Source organism: Trichosurus vulpecula, chromosome 4, assembly GCF_011100635.1.
Source record: "Trichosurus vulpecula isolate mTriVul1 chromosome 4, mTriVul1.pri, whole genome shotgun sequence".
Lineage (NCBI taxonomy): Eukaryota > Metazoa > Chordata > Mammalia > Diprotodontia > Phalangeridae > Trichosurus > Trichosurus vulpecula.
This window is the reverse complement of record NC_050576.1, coordinates 211,620,433-211,642,686: the sequence shown is the minus strand read 5'-3', so window position 1 is coordinate 211,642,686 and position 22,254 is coordinate 211,620,433. Positions and strand designations below refer to the sequence as shown.

The 22,254-nt window shown below is 40.2% G+C and overlaps 1 protein-coding gene and 1 non-coding gene across 2 annotated transcripts in view; both read right to left on the bottom strand.

Annotated features, from left to right (window-relative positions):
• The window catches only part of CACNG4 (calcium voltage-gated channel auxiliary subunit gamma 4), a 46,192-nt gene extending 24,208 nt beyond the window's left edge, over positions 1–21,984 (bottom strand). The window contains exons 1-2 of the mRNA XM_036755656.1: positions 21,966–21,984; positions 868–951 (exon numbers count right to left, since the gene is read on the bottom strand). Coding sequence (XP_036611551.1) covers positions 868–951; positions 21,966–21,984 — 103 coding nt within the window. The remainder of the gene's footprint in view (positions 1–867; positions 952–21,965) is intronic.
• On the bottom strand, positions 21,818–21,948 carry LOC118849320. Its single transcript, XR_005010369.1, has one exon. It is a non-coding gene; the product is annotated as a small nucleolar RNA SNORA31 (small nucleolar RNA).
• Positions 21,985–22,254: the final 270 nt, after the last annotated feature.

The following is a 22,254-nucleotide window of genomic DNA, read 5'->3' as shown; positions in this document are numbered from 1 at the left end:
ATCCAGTCATGTGTCTTCAGTAAGTGCCTGGTCCCCTACATCTTAGTGCCATTACAAATATATCTTTGTCAACTACCCTTTTCCAAAACAGATAGAGAATGAGGGAGTGCAAAGTAGACAGACTTTAGGGCATGACCACATGAATTCTTCCTAAGAAAAATCATGATTTGGGAACTGCAGGAACCTTCGAGACTATGGAAAGAAGGCTGGATTTGGAGCTCAGATTGCTAGGTTCCAAATATGTCTCTGCCCCTTACTACCTGTGTGGGCAAGTTCATTCCTTTAGACCTCCGTTTTCTCAAGAATAAAATGAAGGGTTTGGACTAGATAGAATTAAATTTGCTTCTGGCTCATTCTAAATGTATGATACTATGATCTCTCATTTCACAGATAAGAAAATAGAAACTTGGGGAGATTAATCAAATTGTCCAGGGCTACACGGTTGCTCAGAAAGTGGGAGTCAAATCCCTCTTCACACCCATTCAAGCTCACAGTGCCCTTTCCTACCTCCTTCCTCTTAACCCCTGGAAGAAGAATCCCTGGCTTCCTTAAAACACAGATCAGGGGCCACTTCCTACATGAGATCTTTCCTATATCATCAATTACCTGCCCTCTAAAATTGGCACCTTAATGAAATTATATTGTTTTGTACATACTGGAAATGCATCCCCACCCCCTTCCCCAGGATATGTAAACACCTTGAGGGCAGGGACTGTTTGAGTTTTGTCTTGGCCCAGTGTCTTGCATATAGCAGGGACTTCATAACTGTTTGGTGAATTGAACTGAATTGCAAAGTTGGTCTATCTTTCCTCCAGACTGCCTCTTCCCACCTCCCTCCCCCTCGACAGAATTGGTTTTTGTACTTACGCAGAAGATATTCTGAGCTGTCGTGGTCATAATCATTGTCTTCTGGGAAGTGGTTGATCCGGAAACAATGACCTTTATAGATCCCTGAAAAGAACAGAAAGAGATCATTTTAATGTACTGCAGAATGAATGAATGTCTCAGTAATTTGTGTGTGTTTTAAGTAAAACTTGCTCCAGAAAATCACAGATGCATTTTGCCAACCATAAAAAAACCTAGTATCTACTCCTCTGGCCCAGATCCCACGAGGTTATTGATCAGAAACATAGTGTTAACTCTGGATTAGCCTCATAAACGGGATGGTGAGGAGGGAGGTGGTGGTAGTGAAGATGCACAATTAATCAATTCTCATACGTCATTCATCTCAGACTATTCATGGCTCTATTTAGGGTTTTCCTGGCAAAGATACTAAAGAGGTTTGCCATTTCCTTCTCCAGCTCATTTTATAGACAAGGAACTGAGGCAAACAGGGTTAAGTGACTCGCCCAGGGTCACACAGCTAGTGTCTGAGGCCAGATTTGAACTCAGGTTTTCCTGACTCCAAGCCTGGAGCTCTATCTACTGTGCCCCCTATGTGCAACAGCAACAGAAGGATGGTGGTGGTGATGAATGATTAATCCGTCCCCATACATCATTTTAGGCCTGTATGCCATCCCCGCACAGAGAGGTTTGAAGTCTTGTCTCTTACCCCTTCTCAACCTCTCCAGGAAGACCCTGAAGAGTTGAAGAGGAGGAAGCAAGAAAAGCTGGAGGCCTGTATAATCCACAGAACAGAAAATGAACTCCTGAGTAAATTAGAGCAGACTCTATGTCTGTAGAGCTTCTCCCCTGGCCTGGTAAAGATTGAGGCCTAAGAGCTACACAGGCGATGGTCATTTGTTTCGAGCATCTTTTGTTTTTCATTGATTTTAGAGAGAAAGAGTTCCCTTCTGTACCTTGGAGAGATGAAATTTTGGTCTTGAAGACAGCAGAGTGGGACTAGGTAGGGGCCAGGACAAGGCCCTTCTGGGAGGACTTATGCTGAATTTTTCCAGCCTAGGCTGGATGTCTGCTACTCGACTGGGTCAAGGACAGGCTTAAGCACCAGAGGTAATGCTAAAGATATATTATGAGAAAACATATTCAAGTGTTTTGCAAACATTAAAGCATCACATAAATGTTATTATTATTATTATTGGTGGGAAGGGTTCAACGACTGTTGGCATCCATCAGAACACAAAGCAACAGGTGTCTGTTGGTAAGACTAGTTTCGTGCTTCCCCAGAGCTCTCCTGGGAGCAGAAGCCCACTCCTCTCTTCATTTCCTCCATTTACTTCTCACTTTTACTCATCCCAACAGAAAATGGGGTAGAAGAGAGGAGAAAGCACTCTTTTAGTGGCAGACTGAGCAGCTGGCATCTGCAACTGTTATCTCTTTTAAGCAGTATTTGGGGTTTTCTTGTTATATGTTTGAAATTGTAATTAAACCAGATAGCTATTGAATCTGTGCCAATTTTGCTTATTTGAAATGAATGTGGGGAGACTGGAAGGAGGGAGGACAAACCTGAAAGAGCAAGAGATCTAAATTATTGAATTTTTACAAACTCAATTTGGATTTTGCCAGTGCAAGCTGGCTGGAGATTCAGAGGCAAAAATTGAGAGAGAGAGAGAGAGAGAGAGAGAGAGAGAGAGAGAGAGAGAGAGAGAGAGAGAGAGAGAGAGAAACAGAGAGAGAGAAGGAGGAGGAGGAGGGAGACAAAAAAACAATTTTTTCTTCTTTTTCTCTTGAAGGTAATGAGATGAGTTGAAATTTTTTAAGCTACCCACATCCAGAAAAAAGAACTGTGGAGTCTGAATGCAGATCAAAATATACTATTTTCTCTCTTTCTCTCTCTTTTTTTTTCTTCTTTCTCATTGGTTCTTCCCATTGATTCTAATTCTTCTTTACAACATGACTGATGTGAAAATATGTTTAATATGAATGTATATGTAGAGCCTATATCAGATTGCATGCTGTCTTGGGGTGGAGGGAGGGGGAGAAAATTTGGAACTCAAAATCTTATGAAGGTGAATGTTGAAAAATAAATTAATATTTCAAAAAATTTTTAAGTTAATTTTTTTTTTCTATTGACACCAATCTATTTACTCTTCCTTCACCCTTGGGGAGGAGGGATTTGGAAAGGGGGAAACTTTGTAACAAATATTCATAGTTAAGCAAAGCAAATTCTCACATTGGTTGGGTCCAAAAAATATGTCATTCTGTATTTTGAGACCATCACCTCACTGTTAGGAGGTGGGTAGCATTGGTCCTCTGAAATTATGGTTGGTCATTGCAATGATCAGAGTTCTTAGGTCTTTATAAACCGTCTTTACAATGGTGTATTATTATATAAATAGTTCTTCTGGTTCTGTTCACTTCATGTTGCATTAGTTTACGTGATTCTTCTCAGGTTCATTTGAAAATGTCCCTTTTATCATTTTTACAGGATACCAATATTTTATTATGTTCACATACTGTCATTTAATTCAGCCATTCCTTAACTGATGGGTATCCACTTAGCTTTCAGTTCTTAGTTACTACAAAAAAAAGAACTGTTTTAAATCTTTCTGTATAGATCTAAACAATTGGAGAAATATCAATTGCTCATGGGTAGGTTGAGCTAATATAACAAAAATGACAATTTTTCCTAAACTAATTTACTTACAGTACCATACCAATCAAGTTACCCAAAATTTATTTTATAGAGCTAGAAAAAATAATGAAATTCATCTGGAAAAACAAAAAAATCAAGAATATCAAGGGAATTAATTATTAAAAATGCAAAGGAAAGTGGCTGAACAGTACCAGATCTCAAACTATGTTATAAAGCAATAATCTATGGTAGGTAAATGGAACAGATTAGGTACATAAGACACAGTAGTAAATGACCATAATAACCTCGTGATCTATAAACCCAGAGACCCCAGCCTCTGGGATAAGAACTCACTATTTGGCAAAAACTACTAGGAAAATGGAAAACAATATTGCAGGAACTAGGTATAGACCAATATCTTACACTGTATACCAAGATAAGGTCAAAATGAGTACATGATTTAGACATAAAGGGTAATACCATAAACAAATTAGGAGAGTAAGGAATAGTTTACCTGTCAGATCTATGGAGAAGAGAAGAATTTATGACCAAACAAGAGATAGAAAGCATTACAAAGTATAAAACAGATAATTTTGATGATATTAAATTAAAAAAGTTTTTGCAAAAACAAAACCAATGCAACCAAGATTAGAAGAAAGCTCAGAAACAATATTTATAGCAAATATCTCTGATAAAGGCCTAATTTCTCAAATATATAGAGAACTGAGTCAAAATTTTAAGAATACAAGCCATTCTCCAATTGATAAATAGTCAAAAGATATGAACAGGCAGTTTTCAGATGAAGAAATTAAAGCTATCTATAGTCATATGAAGAAATGCTCTAAATCACTTTTGACTAAACAGCTTGGAGGTACCACCTCACACCTAACAGATTGGCTAATATGATAAAAAAGGAAAATGATAAATGTTGAAGAGGATGTGGGAAAATTGAGACACTAATGCATTGTTGGTGGAGTTGTGAACTGATCCAAACATTCTGGAGAGCAATCTGGAACTATACCCAAACTGTGCATACCCTTTGATCCAGCAATACCACTACTACATCTGTATCTGTGTTGGTAAGCAAAATAGGCTCTTAGCACTTAGTTCAACCAAGTGTCCTTAAAGAGTTTGGCTTCTGTTTCCTTTGAGTAATTCAGTGTATTTCATTGAGTCTTACTAAGTGCTAAGCCCCAGGCTCTAACCCCTATTAGGTGTTAACCTAACCTATGTGGATGTGAACCTCCCAAGGTCCTAAGGGGAGGGGCTAACTCAAGTGCCAATCATAGGGGCCTAAGTTCTGGTCATTCAGATGACGTTTGATGACGTCTGAAATCCTATAAGAGAAGACAGAGCCATTTGCACAGGGCTCTCACTCTTGGTGGCGTGTGGAGACTCTGGGCAGCTGTAGCTAGAAGCCCTCCAGCTCATAAACCCAGATGCTGAGACTTTGTTAAACTCTGGTAACTATGTATTGGGATTTGAATCAGACAAGGCCTGTCTGTTGATGTTTATACTTTGTATTTTGCTTGTATTTTGCTCTGAAGTTCAGGGTGCTGTTTTTTTCCCCCTGAACTAAGTGAATGATATTTGTATGCTGAATTAAAGTAAGCTTGCCAGCCCCTTAACGTTGCCAACCCCTTAACGTTGCTTTCCTTACTAAAACAGATCAAAAGAACCTGTGCTTTTGCAGCATGCTGGTAGCGTTCTTGTTGCTGGGCTTGTGTTGGTCTTTCACCCCCCACCCCCACAACAGCTGCTAGCCAGATTGTTGAAATAGTATCCCAAAGAGATCATAAAAAAGGAAAAAGGACCTACACGCACAAAATATTTCTATCAGGTCTTTTTGTGGTGGCAAATAATTAGAAACTGAAGGGATGTCCATCAATTGTGAAATGACTAAAAATGCTGTGGTATATGAATGTAATGAAATATTATTGTGCAATAAGAAATTATAAGCAGGCAGATTTCAGAAAACCCTGAAAATACTCATATGAACTGATACAAAGTGAAAGGAGCAGAACCAGAAGAAAATTGTACATAGTAACAACAACATTGTGTGATGATCAACTATGAATGACTTAGCTCTTCTCAGCAATATAATGATCCAAGACAGTTACAAAGGACTTATGATAGAAAATGTTATCCACATCCAGAGAAAGAAATGATGGACTCTGAATGCGAATTGAAGCATACCATTTTTACTTTCTTTATTTTTTGTTTTTTTTTTCTTTTTGGTCTGTTTCTTCTTTCACAATGTGACCAATAAGGAAAAGTGGTTTACATGATTGCATATATATAACCTATATCAAATTGCTTATTGTTTTAGAAAGAAGGGAGTGAGAAAAATTTGAAATTCAAAATTTTATAAAAGTGAAAGTTAAAAATTATCTTTATATATAATTGGAAAAAGTAAAAAAAAAACTAAACAAATTTTATATTTCTGTATATATTGGTCTTTTTCCTCCTTCTTTGATCTTTTTTTTGGCAGTATAGGTCTTGTATTGCCTATCTACTGAATCAAAGGCTTTAACATAGTTTAGTGACTTTTGGGGTGTAGTTCTAAATTGCTTTCCAGAGTGGCTGGATTAATTGATTAATTTTCACAGCTCCACCAATAGTTTGAGCCAAGACTGAAGGGAAAGCCCACGGTCCAGGAGAGGAGTAAGTTGTTAGGGAAGTGTCAAAAGTAGGGGGAATGATTTCCCTAGGCATGCACAATTAGGCTCTGAGGCTTAAGGGTAACTGTTGTCAAGCCAGCTTGAACAGCTGGCCAATTTTTAAATGTCCAATGTGAGCATTTGTACCTCAGAAAACTATACATTGGGGCTTAATTTGTTGTTTTGTTGGTTGTTTAGACTTAAAGAAAGTAATGGAAGAAAACATTAGTAATGCAGATTAAACTTTAAAGTGTCATAATGGTTAATATTTTTTTTCCAGAGAGCTGGTTGTAAAACATTTATCTCTAAGGTGGTATGAGCCAATTTACCAGCATACCCCTGGGTTGTTCTTTGAAGAGGACTAATGACATCACAGCTGATGTCTTGCACATGAATTGAATTTAAGTGAGGCAGACTTGCACAAAGTCATTAGCCTTACTCTCTCTTACTGAGTCATCCAAGTCCAGTGGTAGGGCAGAAGTCAAGACGACTGGTGATTGCCCAGAATGCGGTGGATGACAGTGACTTTGATGACTGACCAAGCTCTAGGTGATCCATAGTGCCTGCTTTAGCCGCCTTCATGGCTGTTCATCTGGCCATTCTGCTAGGAAAAGTCTTCACATGCTTGGGGTAGTCATCTTCCTAATTTATCAATGGGTTTGAGGCCTGTTGGTTACCCTCAACCTGGTTTAGCCTGTCTGCTGAGGTGGCTTAGCAGGATGTGGCTCTGCTCATGCTACAGCTTCTTGGAGCCACAGGTAAAAGTTGGGTGACAGGTGGACACCAAAAGTGGATAAGCACCCCTCACATCAGAGGGCTAGTCCTCCCTGAACACCCCACACATCCCTGGGTAACTGTGTCCTCAAACCACCTTGCTCAACAGCAGCACTTGGAGGGTTATGCTTAATGTGAACAGACCGTGTCACCCAACAGAAATTAAGCTTGAAGGCAGGGACAATTTCTATTTTATCTTTGTATCTCTAGCACATTTTGTGGAGTCCAGTACAAAAGACGAACTTAATAAATGCTCGTTGAGATAAAGTAGACTATTACAATCTACTATAATGTAAATTAGGGGAAAGACTAAAGGACTAAAAGTCCTTTTAGGTTCTGATCTCAAGCGAATCACTCTCTGAGGTTGTTTCCTCATTTATAAAATGGTAACATCCTGTTTACCTTACAGAGGGACTGCAAAAAATAAATGAGATGATGGATATGAAAATAGTTTGTGCACCACACAGTCTTATGCAGATATAAGGTATTATTAACAGATGATTATTTTTTACTATAGTAGAATGTAAGCTTCTTGAGGGCAAGGACTACTTGGTTTAGTTTTTGTTTCTGCAGTGCCATCTCCAGCACTAGCTTGTTACATAGCATGTGTAGCTTAGTTCCTAGAGGCTTAATACGTGCTTGCTGAATTTGGTTGAATTAACCCCGAAAACATCACGTTTTACGCAGTTCTCACCCCCATCCGCACCCTTGCCTCAATCTTTAGGCTAGAGTTCTATCACGATAAGAATGAACACGGGCCAGATGACTGAGGATGTTTTGCATTTGTAGCAATATTTTACATTTACAAACAAATCTTTGTAAGCATCTAACCAGTTCACTGAACGCCTTGACCACCTCAATTTCCCAGCAAGATGCGAATGGCCTCAACGACGTCTTATCCTCCTCTTGCCAAAAGCGATACCTGCTTAGGCTTACTGGCCACTGAGGTCGGCCCATTTTCAATTGCTTTTGTAAGAGAGCACACGATGACCTTAACTAGCTAGCAATCCATCTAGCCACGGAACTGACCTCAGTGTGGGTCAAGTGAGATCTTTAACACAGTCTCATCTCTGCACAGCTCCAAGAGGCACTGAGTTCACTGTAATTGGGAGAGGCAGTTAATGCGCACATCTCTCTTTCCACCCTGATTTCCCAATTATCAGGTTTCAGCTGACCTCACCAGTCTTATTCCCTTTTGTGCAGGCCCCACAGGCCTTCACAGATTCTGAGTGACCCCCAAAGTCACTTGATGGGCAGAGGGTTCAAGTGTTTGAAGCCATTCATGATTCCTATGTGGCCAATAGCCACTAGATGCAGGGTTTCATTATAGTCAAAACTCTGTATCAGGAGGGCATGTTGTCAGCTTCGACGGAGACATGAATATAGCAGTTTGAAAGGACCACAAGAGAGGTATTCTTGCTTTCTAATCCTGAGAACTATCCTTGGTATTCGTTATTCCATTTTTCATCTCCAAGCCTTCTGCCACCGTGCCTTTGAATGTAATCTCTCTTCACCTCTGCTTCTGGGAATCTCTAGCTTCTTTCAAATTCAGCCCAAATTTCACCTACCTTAGGCCATTCATGATCCCTCCAGTTGCTAGGACTCCCCTCTCCCCAAAAATAGTGATGTGGCTACTGGTTAGGGAGCTGTCCTTGAAGTAGGTGATACCTCTGACCCTTACTAGCTGTTTGATGCTGGGCAAGTCATATGGCCTTCAAGCTCCCTGGAAACTCTCAAAGGCTTTAAGATAGGGAGAACTTTCTAATCTGCATGGATAAAGGTAATGTCCTTACTGAGAGTTCCTTACCCCAGTGACCTCACCAGGCATCTAGTAGCACAGTGGATAGAGTCTTGACCTATAAAGGGCATTGCAACCTTAAAAGGCGATATAAATGATATCATCATCATCTTCATCTAATAAAACAAACATTTTTTATTTATATATGTGTTTATACATATGTAATAGCACATGTGTGTGCATATGTGTATACATACATATTTATATAGAATAGCAAGTGTGTGTATTCATGTGTGTGTGTGTGTGTGTATGTGTGTGTAGCTAGGTAGTGTAGTGGGTAGAGCACAGGGCCTGAAGTCAGTAAGACCTGGGTTCAAATCCAGCCTCAGGTACTTATTAGCTGTGTGACCTTGGATAAGTCACTTAACCTCTGTTTGCCTCAGTTTCCTCAACTGTAAAATGGGGATAATAGCACCTTCCTCCCAAGGTTGTTGTGAGGATCAGATGAGATAATATTTGTTAAATGCTCGGCATAGTGTCTGGCACATCGTAAGTGTTATATAATGCCGGAGGAAATGGCAAACCACTCCAGTATCTCTGCCAAGAAAACCCCAAATGAGGTCACGAAGAGATGGACATGACTGAAACAACTGAACAACCAAAGTGCTATATAAATGTTAGCTATTAGCATCTACTGTTCCTCCTAATAGAATGTAATCTTCTTCAGGGCAGGGACTTTTATTTTTGTCTCTGTATCCTCAGTAACTAGCATAGGGCCTCGTCTTCTCTGCCCAGCTAGACTGTAAACATCTCAAAAGCCAGGGTCATGTGTTCTTCTGTGCATTTAGATCAGAACTGGGCATAGAGTGGACACTAAATACTTTTTGACATGATCTGTCAGCTAGGTAGTGGGTCTTGGGATTAGTCTTTGTGGCTGTGAAATAGAATTTTTTTATGCAAAATTGACTGGCCTAGATAAGATGGAACTTGGGAGTGATCACAAAAGATAAAATAGATGCCTTCAATTGCATGAAATGGAAAAGGTTCTGTGAAATAAGATAAAATAAAATAAATGCAAATAGGATAAAAAGAGATGTGGTTGATTGGGCAAGAACTTCACATAAAATATTTCTAATAGGGATCTGACATCTAAGATATACAAGGAGCTAACAAAACATACTATATAAGAACAAAAACCATTCCCTAATGGAAAAGTGGTCAAAGGATATGAACAAACAAAAGAATCGTATACCATTAGCAATCCTATGAAGATTTGCTTTAAATTGCTATTAATAAGAGAGGTATGAATCAGAACTGCTCTGAATTTTTACCTCACACTCAACAAATTGGCAAAGATGACAAAATATGGGAATATTCAATGTTGGAGGGGTAGTGGGAAGATAGGCACATTAGCATGCTTTTGGCAGAGCTGTGAATTGATCCACGATTCTGGAAAGCAATTTGAAATTATGCAAGAAAATGACTAAAATATCTATATCTGTACATCCCTAAGATCTTAGTGCTAGGCATTTACTAGGAGAGCAGTGATAAAAGCAGCACGTTTTGTGGTAGCAAAGAATAACTGGGAAGAAAGTAGATGTTTATTAATTGGGGAATGGTTAAAAAGATTGTGCTACATGAATATAATGGATTATCACTGCTCTGTAAGCCATGATGAATACATAGAAGCATGGGAAGCCACATATGAACTGATACAAAGTAAATTAAGGAAAGCCAAGAAAATGATATACACAATGACTATCCCAATATAAGTCAAAATTACAGCAACAAAACAATCAACACTGAATGCTGTGTGAAGTTATAATGAATAAGCTTGAACCTTAAGAGGAGATACAGGACTGGACCTCCTTACCTTTCTTTCAGAGGTGGGGAACCAGAGGAACTGAACACTGAATATAATATGACTTTATTGATATCGATTAGTTTTGCTGAACTGGATTTTCCCTCCACTTTGTTATTCTTAGTTATAAGGGATTGCTCTCTGGAAGAGGGAGAAGGGATAAATATATTGGGAAATGTAGGTAATAGGTGTCCCTGAGGGTCCTTCTTCTCTTGGTTGGAGACCCTGAGTGGCCAGAGGAGAAAGGGCCAGGAGACTTCCCCCAGCATGGTGGGGCAGGAACCCTCCACTACCCATGTCTATCGCCTACCAAACCCTGCCTTGCCCTACAGTGCTTAGGGCCACTATCCCCACCTTGGTCCCCCTTCCCCATGCCCCTCCCCCTTCTTTTTCCCTCTCTCCATGTTCTTTGCGTGAGGAAACTCATGGGCACCTAGATTCCTTACAAATACAGTTTGACACCTTCTCTTCAATATCTAGTGGTGCGAAGTTGCCTAGAGAGATAAGATATAAGGTGTTTTGCCAGGGATCGCACAGCCAGTAAGTGTCAGAGAGAAGTCTTTAACTAATGTCTTCCTGGCTTCAAGGACAGTTCTCTATCTACTATACAACGCTACCTCTCAGAAGCAAAATGATGAGGGGAATAGAAAACAATTGCCTTGGGAATCCAGGAGACATGAGTTCAAATCCTGCCTCTGAAACTAGTTGTATGACGATGGACAAGTCACTTACATTTTCTGAGTTTCAGTAGACCCATCTGTCAAATGGGGACAATGACACTTCTAACAGTTGAGGTACAAATGAGATAATATATGTAAAATACTTTGGTACTTTAAAGCGCTCTATAAATTCCAATGATGATGATGATGATGATGGTCTAAAGCATCTGAGCTAAGTGGCCCAGGTAGTCAGTAAGCGTCAATAGCAGGCATCTCAGGGGGGTAAATTCACTAGCAGCATCTTTGATTCTGTCCAATTCAAGAGCTGTTCTCAGAGAGGCCAAGAAACAGCAAACGGGGTTAAAGACTGGGAGGCAATAATTTCCAAATCAAAATACCTGTTTTTGTTTCCTGGTTCAGTACAAACAACTTCCAGGGACTTGGTAACAGAATTCCCAGACAGACTGCAAAAATAAGCATGTGGTTCTGAGAAAAGAATTGCAGACTTCTAAGATTATCCTATCTTTTCCTAACAAGTTTTGGTAATGATAGTGCATCATTATCATCTAAGGCAAAATGGTGCTAGAGTGGCTGGAGCTTTTGGGCCAGGCATCAAATCCAGCCTCAGATGCTTAATAGCTGTATGACCCTGGGCAAGTCACTTAACCTCTGTCTGCTACAGTTTTGTCATCTGTAAAAGAAGGATAATAATAGCACCTACCTCCCAAGGTTGTGAGTGTCAAATGAGATATTTGTAAAGTGCTTCACAAACCTGAATTGCTTTATAAATGCTAACTTTGTTGACCCTGTAAATAAAATGAAAATTCAGCAGCCTTCAGAGGCAGATTACTCCTGTCAAAAAGTAAAACTATGTTATTTCTTTAAAAATAATTTTTATTCTAAATTTAACAAACAGTGAACAAAATGAGAATTTTCATACACAGTAGAACAGACAGAGAGGATGGTACATGGAGCTGTGGCTTTCTATTGTGTACAGCTCACTTTTCTTTTCAATTATATAATAAATTCAACTTATAGCCTTCAAAGGTGCCCTGTTCCTCTGTGATTCTTTCTGGCCTTCTGTTCCCTTCAGTGTATTTTAAAAAAGCACCTCGATGATCCTTCCTTCTGATGTGTTATGTTTCCTTAAGTACTTATGGAAAATCTTTCTTCACCCTGGGCTTTCTATATTTCTTTCCACTTTAAAATGAAGGTTTTGCATTAAATAATCTCAAAGGTCCCTTTAATTGCAACATTGCAAGGTCTTATTGTCCAATAACTTAGATATGAAGGTCTGGAAATGGCCCAGAGTTTTTAGCCTTTCCTATGTTCCCTTATCCAGGTTTGTCTCTTTCAATGACTAGATTTCATTTACCATTATCTAATTAATGTTAATTATTCTTGTTTATTATGAGATTACTGAGAAGTGACCAGCTCAGGGGATCACCCAACTTGCAGGCAATGGAGATGGTAATGAGCCCACCAGGGGCTGCCAGCGCCTTCTTTGCAAAGTTATCTTCTATTTATTCTGGATCTATTTTGTATATATATCACTTACACATGTATACAAAATCTACGTATTTACAAATACATATGCATGTGCAAAGTGTATCTATTTTGTGTAGCCATGTAGGTACATGTGTACATGTTTTCTCCCCTTGCTAGATTATAAAAAGCACCGAGAGCTCAGGTACTATTCCACCTCTCTCTTTGTATCTCTAGCATCAAGTACTGTGCCTAGCACATAGTAGGAGCTTAATAAATGCTTGTTGATTGAAGACTAGCCACACGACCGTGGGCAAGTGACCTCTCCTCTCTGTGCCTCATTTTCTTTATGTGTAAAATGAGGAGTTGGACTAGAATAATGTAGGATTTGACTGTTCTAAGGGTCACAATGGTTCGGAATTAGGGGAAAGCCATGGCCAACTGGACAAACTGTAAAGACTGACAATATATTCAAGTCGAATTCTGATATAATTCAATCCAGTCAGTCGAACAAGCATATATTAGTGAACTACTGTGTGCAAAGTGTCAGGTTGGGGAATTTAAAAAAATGAAAAATAATCCCTGTCCTCAAGGTGTCTACTGGTAGGAAAGAGGATATAAATTATAAACACACACACACACACACACACACACACACACACACATATATAAATCTAAAAATTTGGGGAGAAAGGAGAGAGAAGGGGATCTGGAAAACTGGAAGGAAACTGGAGATTCTGAGAGGTAGAGAGGAGAAGGGATTATATGACAGGCATGGTAGACAAAGACATGGAGGTGGGAGAAAAGGAATCAAGTAGTGAAGTGTACTGGAGCCTGCTAAAACTGGGCTCTCAAACCACCGTTAAGTTTTCAGTGGGACCATTTATGCCTTGGAAACCAATAAACACTCCAAATCAGGGTTTGATGTATTGTTTTGTTGATTGCCTAGACTTAAAGAAGCCAAGAGAAAATGTTAATAATGCAGATTAAACTTACAGATGTGTCCTGCCTCCCTTCCTCTTCTCCTCCCTCAAGCTGATTGTTAAACATTTACTAGCATGCCTCTGCAAGTAGGTCAGTTACATTGGAACACACTAGTATTCACTAAGTCTGAAAGTAAGTGTATGAAGCTGCATTTGAACTCAGGTCCTTCTGACTCCAGGGCCAGTGCTCTATCCACAGGTTTTTTTTAAACCAGATGTGATTTCATGAGAGATTTCATCTCTCCAGTGCAGACTGACACCTTCTTTGTGACTTACAGTCTTAGAGTTTCTTGGGGACACTGAGAAGTTAAGTACCTGGGAGAAGGTTATAGACAGTATGATACAAGGGTGGGATTAGAACCCAGGTCTTCCCTGACTCCAAGTCTGACTCTCTATACATCCTCTAGGTACTGGAGACGTAAAGACAAAACAAGAAAAAAGTCTCTGTCCATGGGAAGCTTACTGGCGAATGCAACCTGTGTAATTTATCATATACTGGTGTTGTCCTAACATACAGGTCTGACACACTATTTAACTGTCTTTTGATTAAAAAAATCTTCAGTGGCTCCCTATAGTATAAATACAAATTCTTTATCCTGGAAGTGCCACCTCCAAACTGGTTCCCACTTACCTTTCCAGCTTTATTTCCCATTACTCCCTTTTACAAATTTTATGTCCTGACTATATTTGACTGGTGGCCATAGTTATTCAAATGTTTTACATTTGGTGGATGTCATTGTCCTTCCCACTGACATCATTGTAGTCATGTATGTTGTTTTCCTGGGTCGGATTATTTTCTTCTGCACCAGTTTAATATGTTTTCCCATGTTTCCTAAATTTTTCGTATTCATCTTATGAGTCAGGAATATTCCATTACATTCATTTAGCTTAGCCATCTCCTAATTGATGAGCAACTTTGTAGTTTCCAATTTCTTGCTGTCACAAAAATTTGTTGTAAATAAATGTTTTGACATATAAAGGACTTTTCTTTCTGTCTTTGAACTCATTGGGTTATATGCCTAGCAATTGAATCTCTGGGTCAAAAGGCAGGAACATTTGACTCGCTTTCTTAGAATGATTCCAAATTACTTTCTGGAAGGGCTGGACCAATGCATAGTCTAACAACAGTGTATTAATGTGTCTCTTTCCACAGCCCCTCCAGCACTCTTGGACAATTTATGAGGTGTGACATGAAACCTTAGAGCTGTTCTAATTTGTACTTCTCTTGTTATTAGTGATTTGCAGCAGTGTTTCATGTGTTTGTTAATAGTTTGCAATTCTTTTGAGAAATGTTTGCTTATATCCTTTGATCCCTTACCCAATGGGTAATGTTTCTTGGTCTTACATATTCATATTAGTTTTCTAAATACTGTACATTTCTACTTCAGGCTTCTATGGGAGGAGGCTTTGGGAGAAAGAATAGGAAAGAGATGTCCATGAGCCACTGGAGGAAATACTACAGGTGACTGGGAGAGATTTGGATCAGTGGGGAAGGGCAGACACTGAATTTGAGGAGGAAAAGTGGGGAGATATAGGAGACGTTTGAAGGAGAACTGTCTCTAGGCTCAGATACTGGTCCAGATTCTACTTCTCTCTTGACAGAGGAGAATTAGGGAGTAGAACCTGAAGAGGTAGAACCAAGAAGGACCAGACAAAGGCAGTTCCCAGTCTAGGCAGGATAAATAAGTAAAGGCAAATGGAACAACTGGAGAGGGGCGAGGCAAATAATGAAACAGGAAGCTGGTGAAAGACTGAAGGGGAGGTGGGGGTGACTGAAATTTTTATTGAGACTAAGGAAAGGAGGTTGAGTGGGATTATCAAGTTATTAAGAGGTGATAATTAGTTGTAAAAGTTTTAACCAGATGCTTATGATTGAAGTGTAAACACTCACAAGTGGTTCAAAAAAATCAAAGCTCAAAAGCTCAACTATTATGGAGAAGGGAAAAATGTGCTCAGTGTTTGTATTTTTGTCACAGCCAAGTGACTGTTATTTGTGTTCCAAGTGCAGGCTGATCTATCTTAGAGGAGAAGGTAAAAGCGCATGTAGAGTGCCTTTCTACACTCCAGGTTGCTAGGGAGAATGAAAAAAGTCTGTAAGCTCAACAGAAGTCAGCCGTTTTATATGACAGTGAAAAAAAGCTGATATGATGTTGGGATGCATTAAGAGAGGAATATCTTTCAGAAGTAGGTCATGCCCAGTGGGAGGAGAAATGGAATGTCTGGACTGGGTCAGTAATGTCCACATTCCATGGGGGTCAGAGGAAGGAGTGGACAGGGGTCCCTTTTGTTTTCCACTGTCAGCCAAACAGACCTCCAAAGGCAAAGGCGAAATATTGGAGATTCCTTTCATGTATATCTTGGTTTAGATGATCACTGAGATCCTATGATTCTGTGGTTTTGGGTAGTCTTCTTATTGATAAAGGCAGGTATCATGTGTTTTTTATTGTTATATCTCTCTTGTGCCTCACACAGAGCAAATGCTTAACCGTCTGTCGAATTTATGAGGGAAGCTTTATGCAGTATTTGTCAGAGAGAAACTGAGGCCCAGGGTAGGGAATGTGACTTCCCTTAACTTACATGGGAATGGATCAATAAATCTAGCAATAGAAGCAAGCCTCGTGACTTCCCAATCCAATGTTCTAAGTACTTACTCACTCTTCCTGCCTTAGAGCTATTTACAGGACTCTTGGGCTCTGCATCCTCAGATTTCAGTTTTTGTGTTCCAAACATGTCCAAATCAACGAGTCTTTTAATATAGACATTTTGACAAATCTCTGATTGTGTGTGTGTTTGTGTGTGTCTGTGTGTGCCTGTGTGTCTGTGTGTCTGTGTGCGTGTGTGTCTGTGCTGGGGGTGGGGAAGAGGTCACAATAGCAATCCCTACACTGTACCTTATGCTCGCCTGTTCCCAGTCACTGTTTTGGGGCCTGCCTTGTCTCTAGATGAAGAGAGATGAAGAGGATTATTCCTGTCCTGGCTGATGTTGCTTCCTGAGGCAGAGCTATACCCAGCCGTGTTTGCTCTTATTCTAGGGGCCAGATGGGGATGACTGAATAATGCAAAAACAGTCAAATGCCAACATGAACGATGGCAGCAGCCTAGGTTTTCTACTTGCTTGGGTGCTAACTGATTTCACATGTAGAAACTCTAAGTTACTCACTTCCCTAAATTCCTCTCAACTTAACAAAACTGTCTTCTTGTTATTGGTTCCTTCCTTACAGAGAAAGAAGACTGTTCTGGAAAATCTTTAGTCAAACCTAAGGCAGAGGGCAGCTAAGCTTATATGTAAGTAGTAGTGCCATAACTAAGGCAGGGTGATCAGAGCTTTGCCCTAGGGAAGAAATTCTTTCATATGGTGGTCTGGAGACCACTTTATATGATTCGTGGTCCTCAGCTGGCCTGTGGTATGCCATAGTGGGGCAATCCACTCCCTCATCCAGTCTTGGGCCACCACCCAGAGGGACCTGTTGATGTGGTGCTTAGCACAGTGCCTGACATATAGTAGGTGCTTAATAAATGCTAGTTGATTGATTGACTGGTGTCCGTCTCCCAAGGACCAAAACTTCTTCCCACCCTTCCTCCCTTGGAGCAATTGTACCGTTTTCTAATTTTCCTCTGCGTTGCCATGCCCAAATGGTTTTGCCCAATGTGAAAGAATTCTTCTGGAAATCAAAAAACATTTAAGTACTTAGTAAGCTCCAGGCATGGTGTTAAGGTAGATGAGATAAAGAAAGGCAAAATCATGGTCCCCACACTCATTCTTAATTTAACATGCAAATAACTATACACACATGATATATACAGTGTAAATGGAATTAAACTAAACTTCCCTTACAGGGAAGGGACTTGAAGTGGGAGGAACTAGGAACGGTTTCCCGGAGAAGGTGGGATTTAAGAAGTTACAAAGGAAGCCCAGAGATGAGAACGGAGAACATTCTAGGAGTGGGAAACAGACAGTGAAAAGGCACTGGGAGATATTGGGAGATATGAGCGTTGTATTCAAGGAAAAGAAAGAAAGCCAGTGTGACTGTATGGTGGAATATGGAGAGGTGGGGTTGAGAAGAGGGGGAGTAAAGTGTAAGAAGATTGCATAAGTAGAAAGAAGCCAAGTTGTGAAAGGATTTAAATGCCAAACACGATTTCATATTTGATCCTAATGATAATAAGAAGTCAATGGAGCTCATTGGGTATGGAGATGACATGGTCAGACCTATGCTGTAGAAGATCATTTTGGCAACTGAATGGGGGATTTCTTGGAATAGGGAGAAACTTGTGGCAGTGAGCCAATCAGAAGGCTATTGCAATAAGCCTGGTGTGAGGTGATGAAGGTCTACATTAGCGTCATGTCTGTATGATGGTGGAGAAGGGGATATATAGGTAAAAATAGCAGGACTTGGAAACAGATTAGATATATGAAGTGAATGCAAGAGAGGAGTTGAGAATGACACTCAGTGTGAGACTGAGGGTTGGCAGAGAGACTATAGTTGGGTACAGAGATCTGGGAATCATTTACATAGAGATGATCATTGAACCCACGGGAGCTGATGAGATGACCTATTGAGATATTATAGAGAGAAGAGATAAGGACCCAGGACAAGGCCTTGGGGGACGCCCATGGTAGGTGGACATGACCTGGATGAAGATCCAGCAAAGGGGCCTGAGGAGTGATCAGACAGATAAGAGGAGAAAGAGGAGAGAGCAATGTCATAGAAACCTAGAGAAAAGAAAATATTGAGAAGAAGATGATCATCGATGTCAGTGACTATAGAAAGGTCAAGATAGATGAGGATGTTTGAAAGTCCGTTAGATTTGGCAGGTAAGAGAGAACTGATAACTTTGGAGAGAGTAGCTGCAATTGAATGATGAGGTCAAAGAGCCACTTTGCAGAAGATTTCAAAGAGAGTGAGAGAGAGAGGTAGAGGCAATAAAATTAAAAGTCTTTCTCAAGGAGTTTATCCATGAAGTGGAAGAGGGATATAGGATAATAGCTAAGGAGATAATAGAATTGAACGAAGGTTGTTTTTTTAAGGTTGAGAGAGATATGGGCATGTTTGTAGGCATCAGGGGAGGTATTGGTAGATAGGGAGAGGATGAAGACAATAGAGTGAGGGGAGATACTGGGGAGAATCTGCATGAAAAGATGGGAATGGATGAAATCAAGAAGATATATAGAGGAATTGTCCTTGGCAAGGAAAAAAGAGCAGGGAGAGTGAGGGAGAAGGAAGAATGCAAGCAGTCTGAAGAGGAATGTCCCAAAGAGTGAAAGAAGTGGAGATATTCAAATGGCCAACCTCACAACTTTGCTTAAGGTTGACCTGACCAGAAGACTCGAGAGGACAGAAATCCACTTAAAGGTTCAAAGATTCTCCTGATCTGCTGGGAGAGTAGAGATTTCATATTCTTTCTGTTATCATGGTTATTTGATATTTATCAATCCATTGAAATATATAGATGCATATGTAATCTGGGCATGTCTGATTATGCCCAGTCATCCTAACACAGAGGTGCCCTGAAGGGCCATTGGAGCATGTCCAGATTGCCTAGCATGGAGGTCTCTGAGGCCCCTACCATATGGATGAGTATAGTCTCTTTTTATGGTACACTTTCGAAACTGGCAAGACTAAGGTTGCTCCCCTTTTGGCTGCTTCCTTTCTGGCCTCTCTTCTGTGCTCCTTCCTGTTGTGCATTCACTCACAGCATGGATACTAAGAACTGAACTGGCGAGAGGAGAAGGGCTTCCTTTATCTACTTTCTCCTCTTCTACTCTAACTCTGACAAATAGGTCTGGTAGGATTTGTTTCTGTTCTGTGTTGTCTTACTCACTTTCAGGTACTGAAGGTGATTCCTAAGTGACCCAGGAGTTTGAGTAGCGACGACATTGAAGACAAGATTGCAGGTGGGATAGTACAGCCTGTCAGCCTGGCATGTAAACCCTGAGAAGCCAGAGTGTCTGGGACTAGAGCCTGAGGTGGGATTTTGGACTTCAAACAGGAACTAGCTAAACTATGAACCTAAACCCCTTCTCTCTTCCAGAGACTGAGATAGTGCAAAGGGAAGGGGAGATAATGCCTCTCACGTGTTGGGGGAGTATGTATGTATATTTCCAATTATACTTTTTGAAGTAAAAATATTCCTTTGCAAAAGCTAATTTGACTATTAGTAGCTAAATGGAACTGGGGTCCAGGGGATTCTCCTAATATTGAGGGAACACCAGAGAGCCTAGACACACTTAATATTAATATTAAATATTTAATAAAATAACACAAAAATATTTATCAAACGCTTACTATGTGTGAGACTCTGTTAAGAACTGATATGGCTCTCTAAAAAGTACAACTTTAAAGCACTAAACTCCACCCAAAGACTTTCTTTCCGGAGAGCAGAATCTAGACTTGAAGCTCCCTTTGCTTTCCATGTGGAACTCTACTTGGTTTCAACTCCACAAACTGCACAACTCTAGGGGAGGGGTGAAATGCAATCAACTACCTAGTCCAACCTTCTTGTTCTATAGAATGGCCTTCAGGCAGTGGGGTCCAGGGTAGTCAGTATGTCATACATATTATGTATCTTTACAAAATAGTAGCTGATGCTTATATAACACTTTGTGTTTATAAAGAGCATTATGTACATTATCTTATTTGACCCTCCTGATAACTCTGTAGGATAGGGAAGGAATGATTACCTCTGTTTTATATGTAGCTTATTGGATGATTTTGTAGCATTTTTCAGAGTGCCAGGAAAGGTAGCAAAGTCCTTCCAAGTGGCACAGGGTCAAATGCCAAGGGAAAGAAACTGGGAAAGGCCACATGGTATAATCCCTTTTCTCCTCTCCTCTCCTCTCCTCTCCTCTCCTCTCCTCTCCTCTCCTCTCCTCTCCTCTCCTTTCCTTTCTTTAACAGTTTACAAAAGGAGATTTAATTATTCATTGCAGGATGGAAAAGGGGACTTAACAAGGATAGACACTGAGAACGCCTCAGGTTTATTCAGATGAGTGAAGCCCCTTTGCCTGAGTTGTCCACTGTTTCCCACAAACTGCACATCATAGAGCAGCTGGAGTTCCTCATGGATGCTCTGTATTTGGGCAACCAGGAAGTGATGTCAACAGTGTGAACCTTTAGTCCTCTAAGACATCCAAGTCTCGACAATAGTCTCAATATCTTTTAAGGAAAAAATAGCCGAACCTGCGTGAGTTTGTGGATTAGGATATTGCTCCTCAGAAAATAGTCACAGAAAGCTCAAGAAGGAAAAAGACTGAGAAGAGGTCATTGGATTTGGTGAATGACATCATCAGTAACTTTTGAGTGAAGTTGTTTTCTTTTCTTTTTGTACAGAAAGTGATATTTGAAGGCAGTCAAAGTCCCCTATCACTAAAATTGTCTCACTTTACCAGACTACCTAGTGAATTTCTAGATAGGCTTCCTGAGCAGTGGGCGAAATTCAAGTGTTTAAAGGACATTCTAGCTTTTAGAGAATTCTAGACTACTGGCTCCCCTGGGATTAAAATATCTTCCTTCATCTTCCTTCTGCCCCCCAACCCCCTTGTTGAAATGCCTTCTATTCAGGGCTAGGCTAAACTTTGGCTCAAAATCAACCACTTCCTATAGCTGGCACAGGGGTTTATCTGGGGTATTATTCTAGATGACTGTCATCAGGTGCTGGGCTTCAGCTGCCCCTGAGCCTTTGAGATTGAGTGAACTTGGTGTGGATTGCATGCTATTCCAGGAAGAATTCAGCTCTTGAAGGAATGACAGTTCTTTTTTTTTTTGTCAAGACATAAAACTTGGCTTTATTTATAGGATTCAACACGAGCTTTTTTTAAAAAGTCTGGGACTTCCAGGTCCCATTTCTCTCTATCATTAGTTAGTAGACTTGTAACTGCAAGCTAACAGTGCTGGCCTTTGAAATCAATTTAGACCAGTCATATCTCGGCCCCTAATCTTCATCAAAATGGTCACATTGTGCAACAATTCCGATTTTGGCATCTGACCTACGTATTAAGTTCTAAATTATCTACCCCAAACTAAATTTGTAGAACTTGCCGAAGTCAAAAGATCCAGCAAATTGGCAGAACTGGGATATACTTTTGTCATACTTCCACTCCAAAATGCCTACCAAAAATAAAAATTACGAAAGGACTCCAAAATATTCATCTAAAAATGAGGCAATGGCTTGTTCAGTTGCCCCTTGTATTCCCCTATTCAATCTAGACTGCCACAATCAGGCAGAGAGAAAGCGCGAGGAAAATTTTTCTTGCATCTTAGTGGAAACCTGGAAAGCAGACGTAACTGCCCCAGGTCTGTCAAAGAGATGCATGGAATGACAGTTCTTACCTTCGGCTCTCAGGCCCATCTTGGCAGCCAGTTGTAACCAGTCTCAAATGTGTCTTAGTACTGAAGAAATGGTTTTTACACAAGCAAATCAATAAAATAACATAAAAATATTTACCAAGCACCCACCTACTACATGTGTGGGACCCTGTTAAGAATTGATATGGCTCCCTAAAACGTACAACTTTAAAGCACTAAACTTCAACCAAAGCCTTTCTTTCTGCAGAGCAGAACCTAGACTTTGAAGCTCACTTCACTTTCCATCTGCAGCTCTATTTGGTCTCAACTCCAC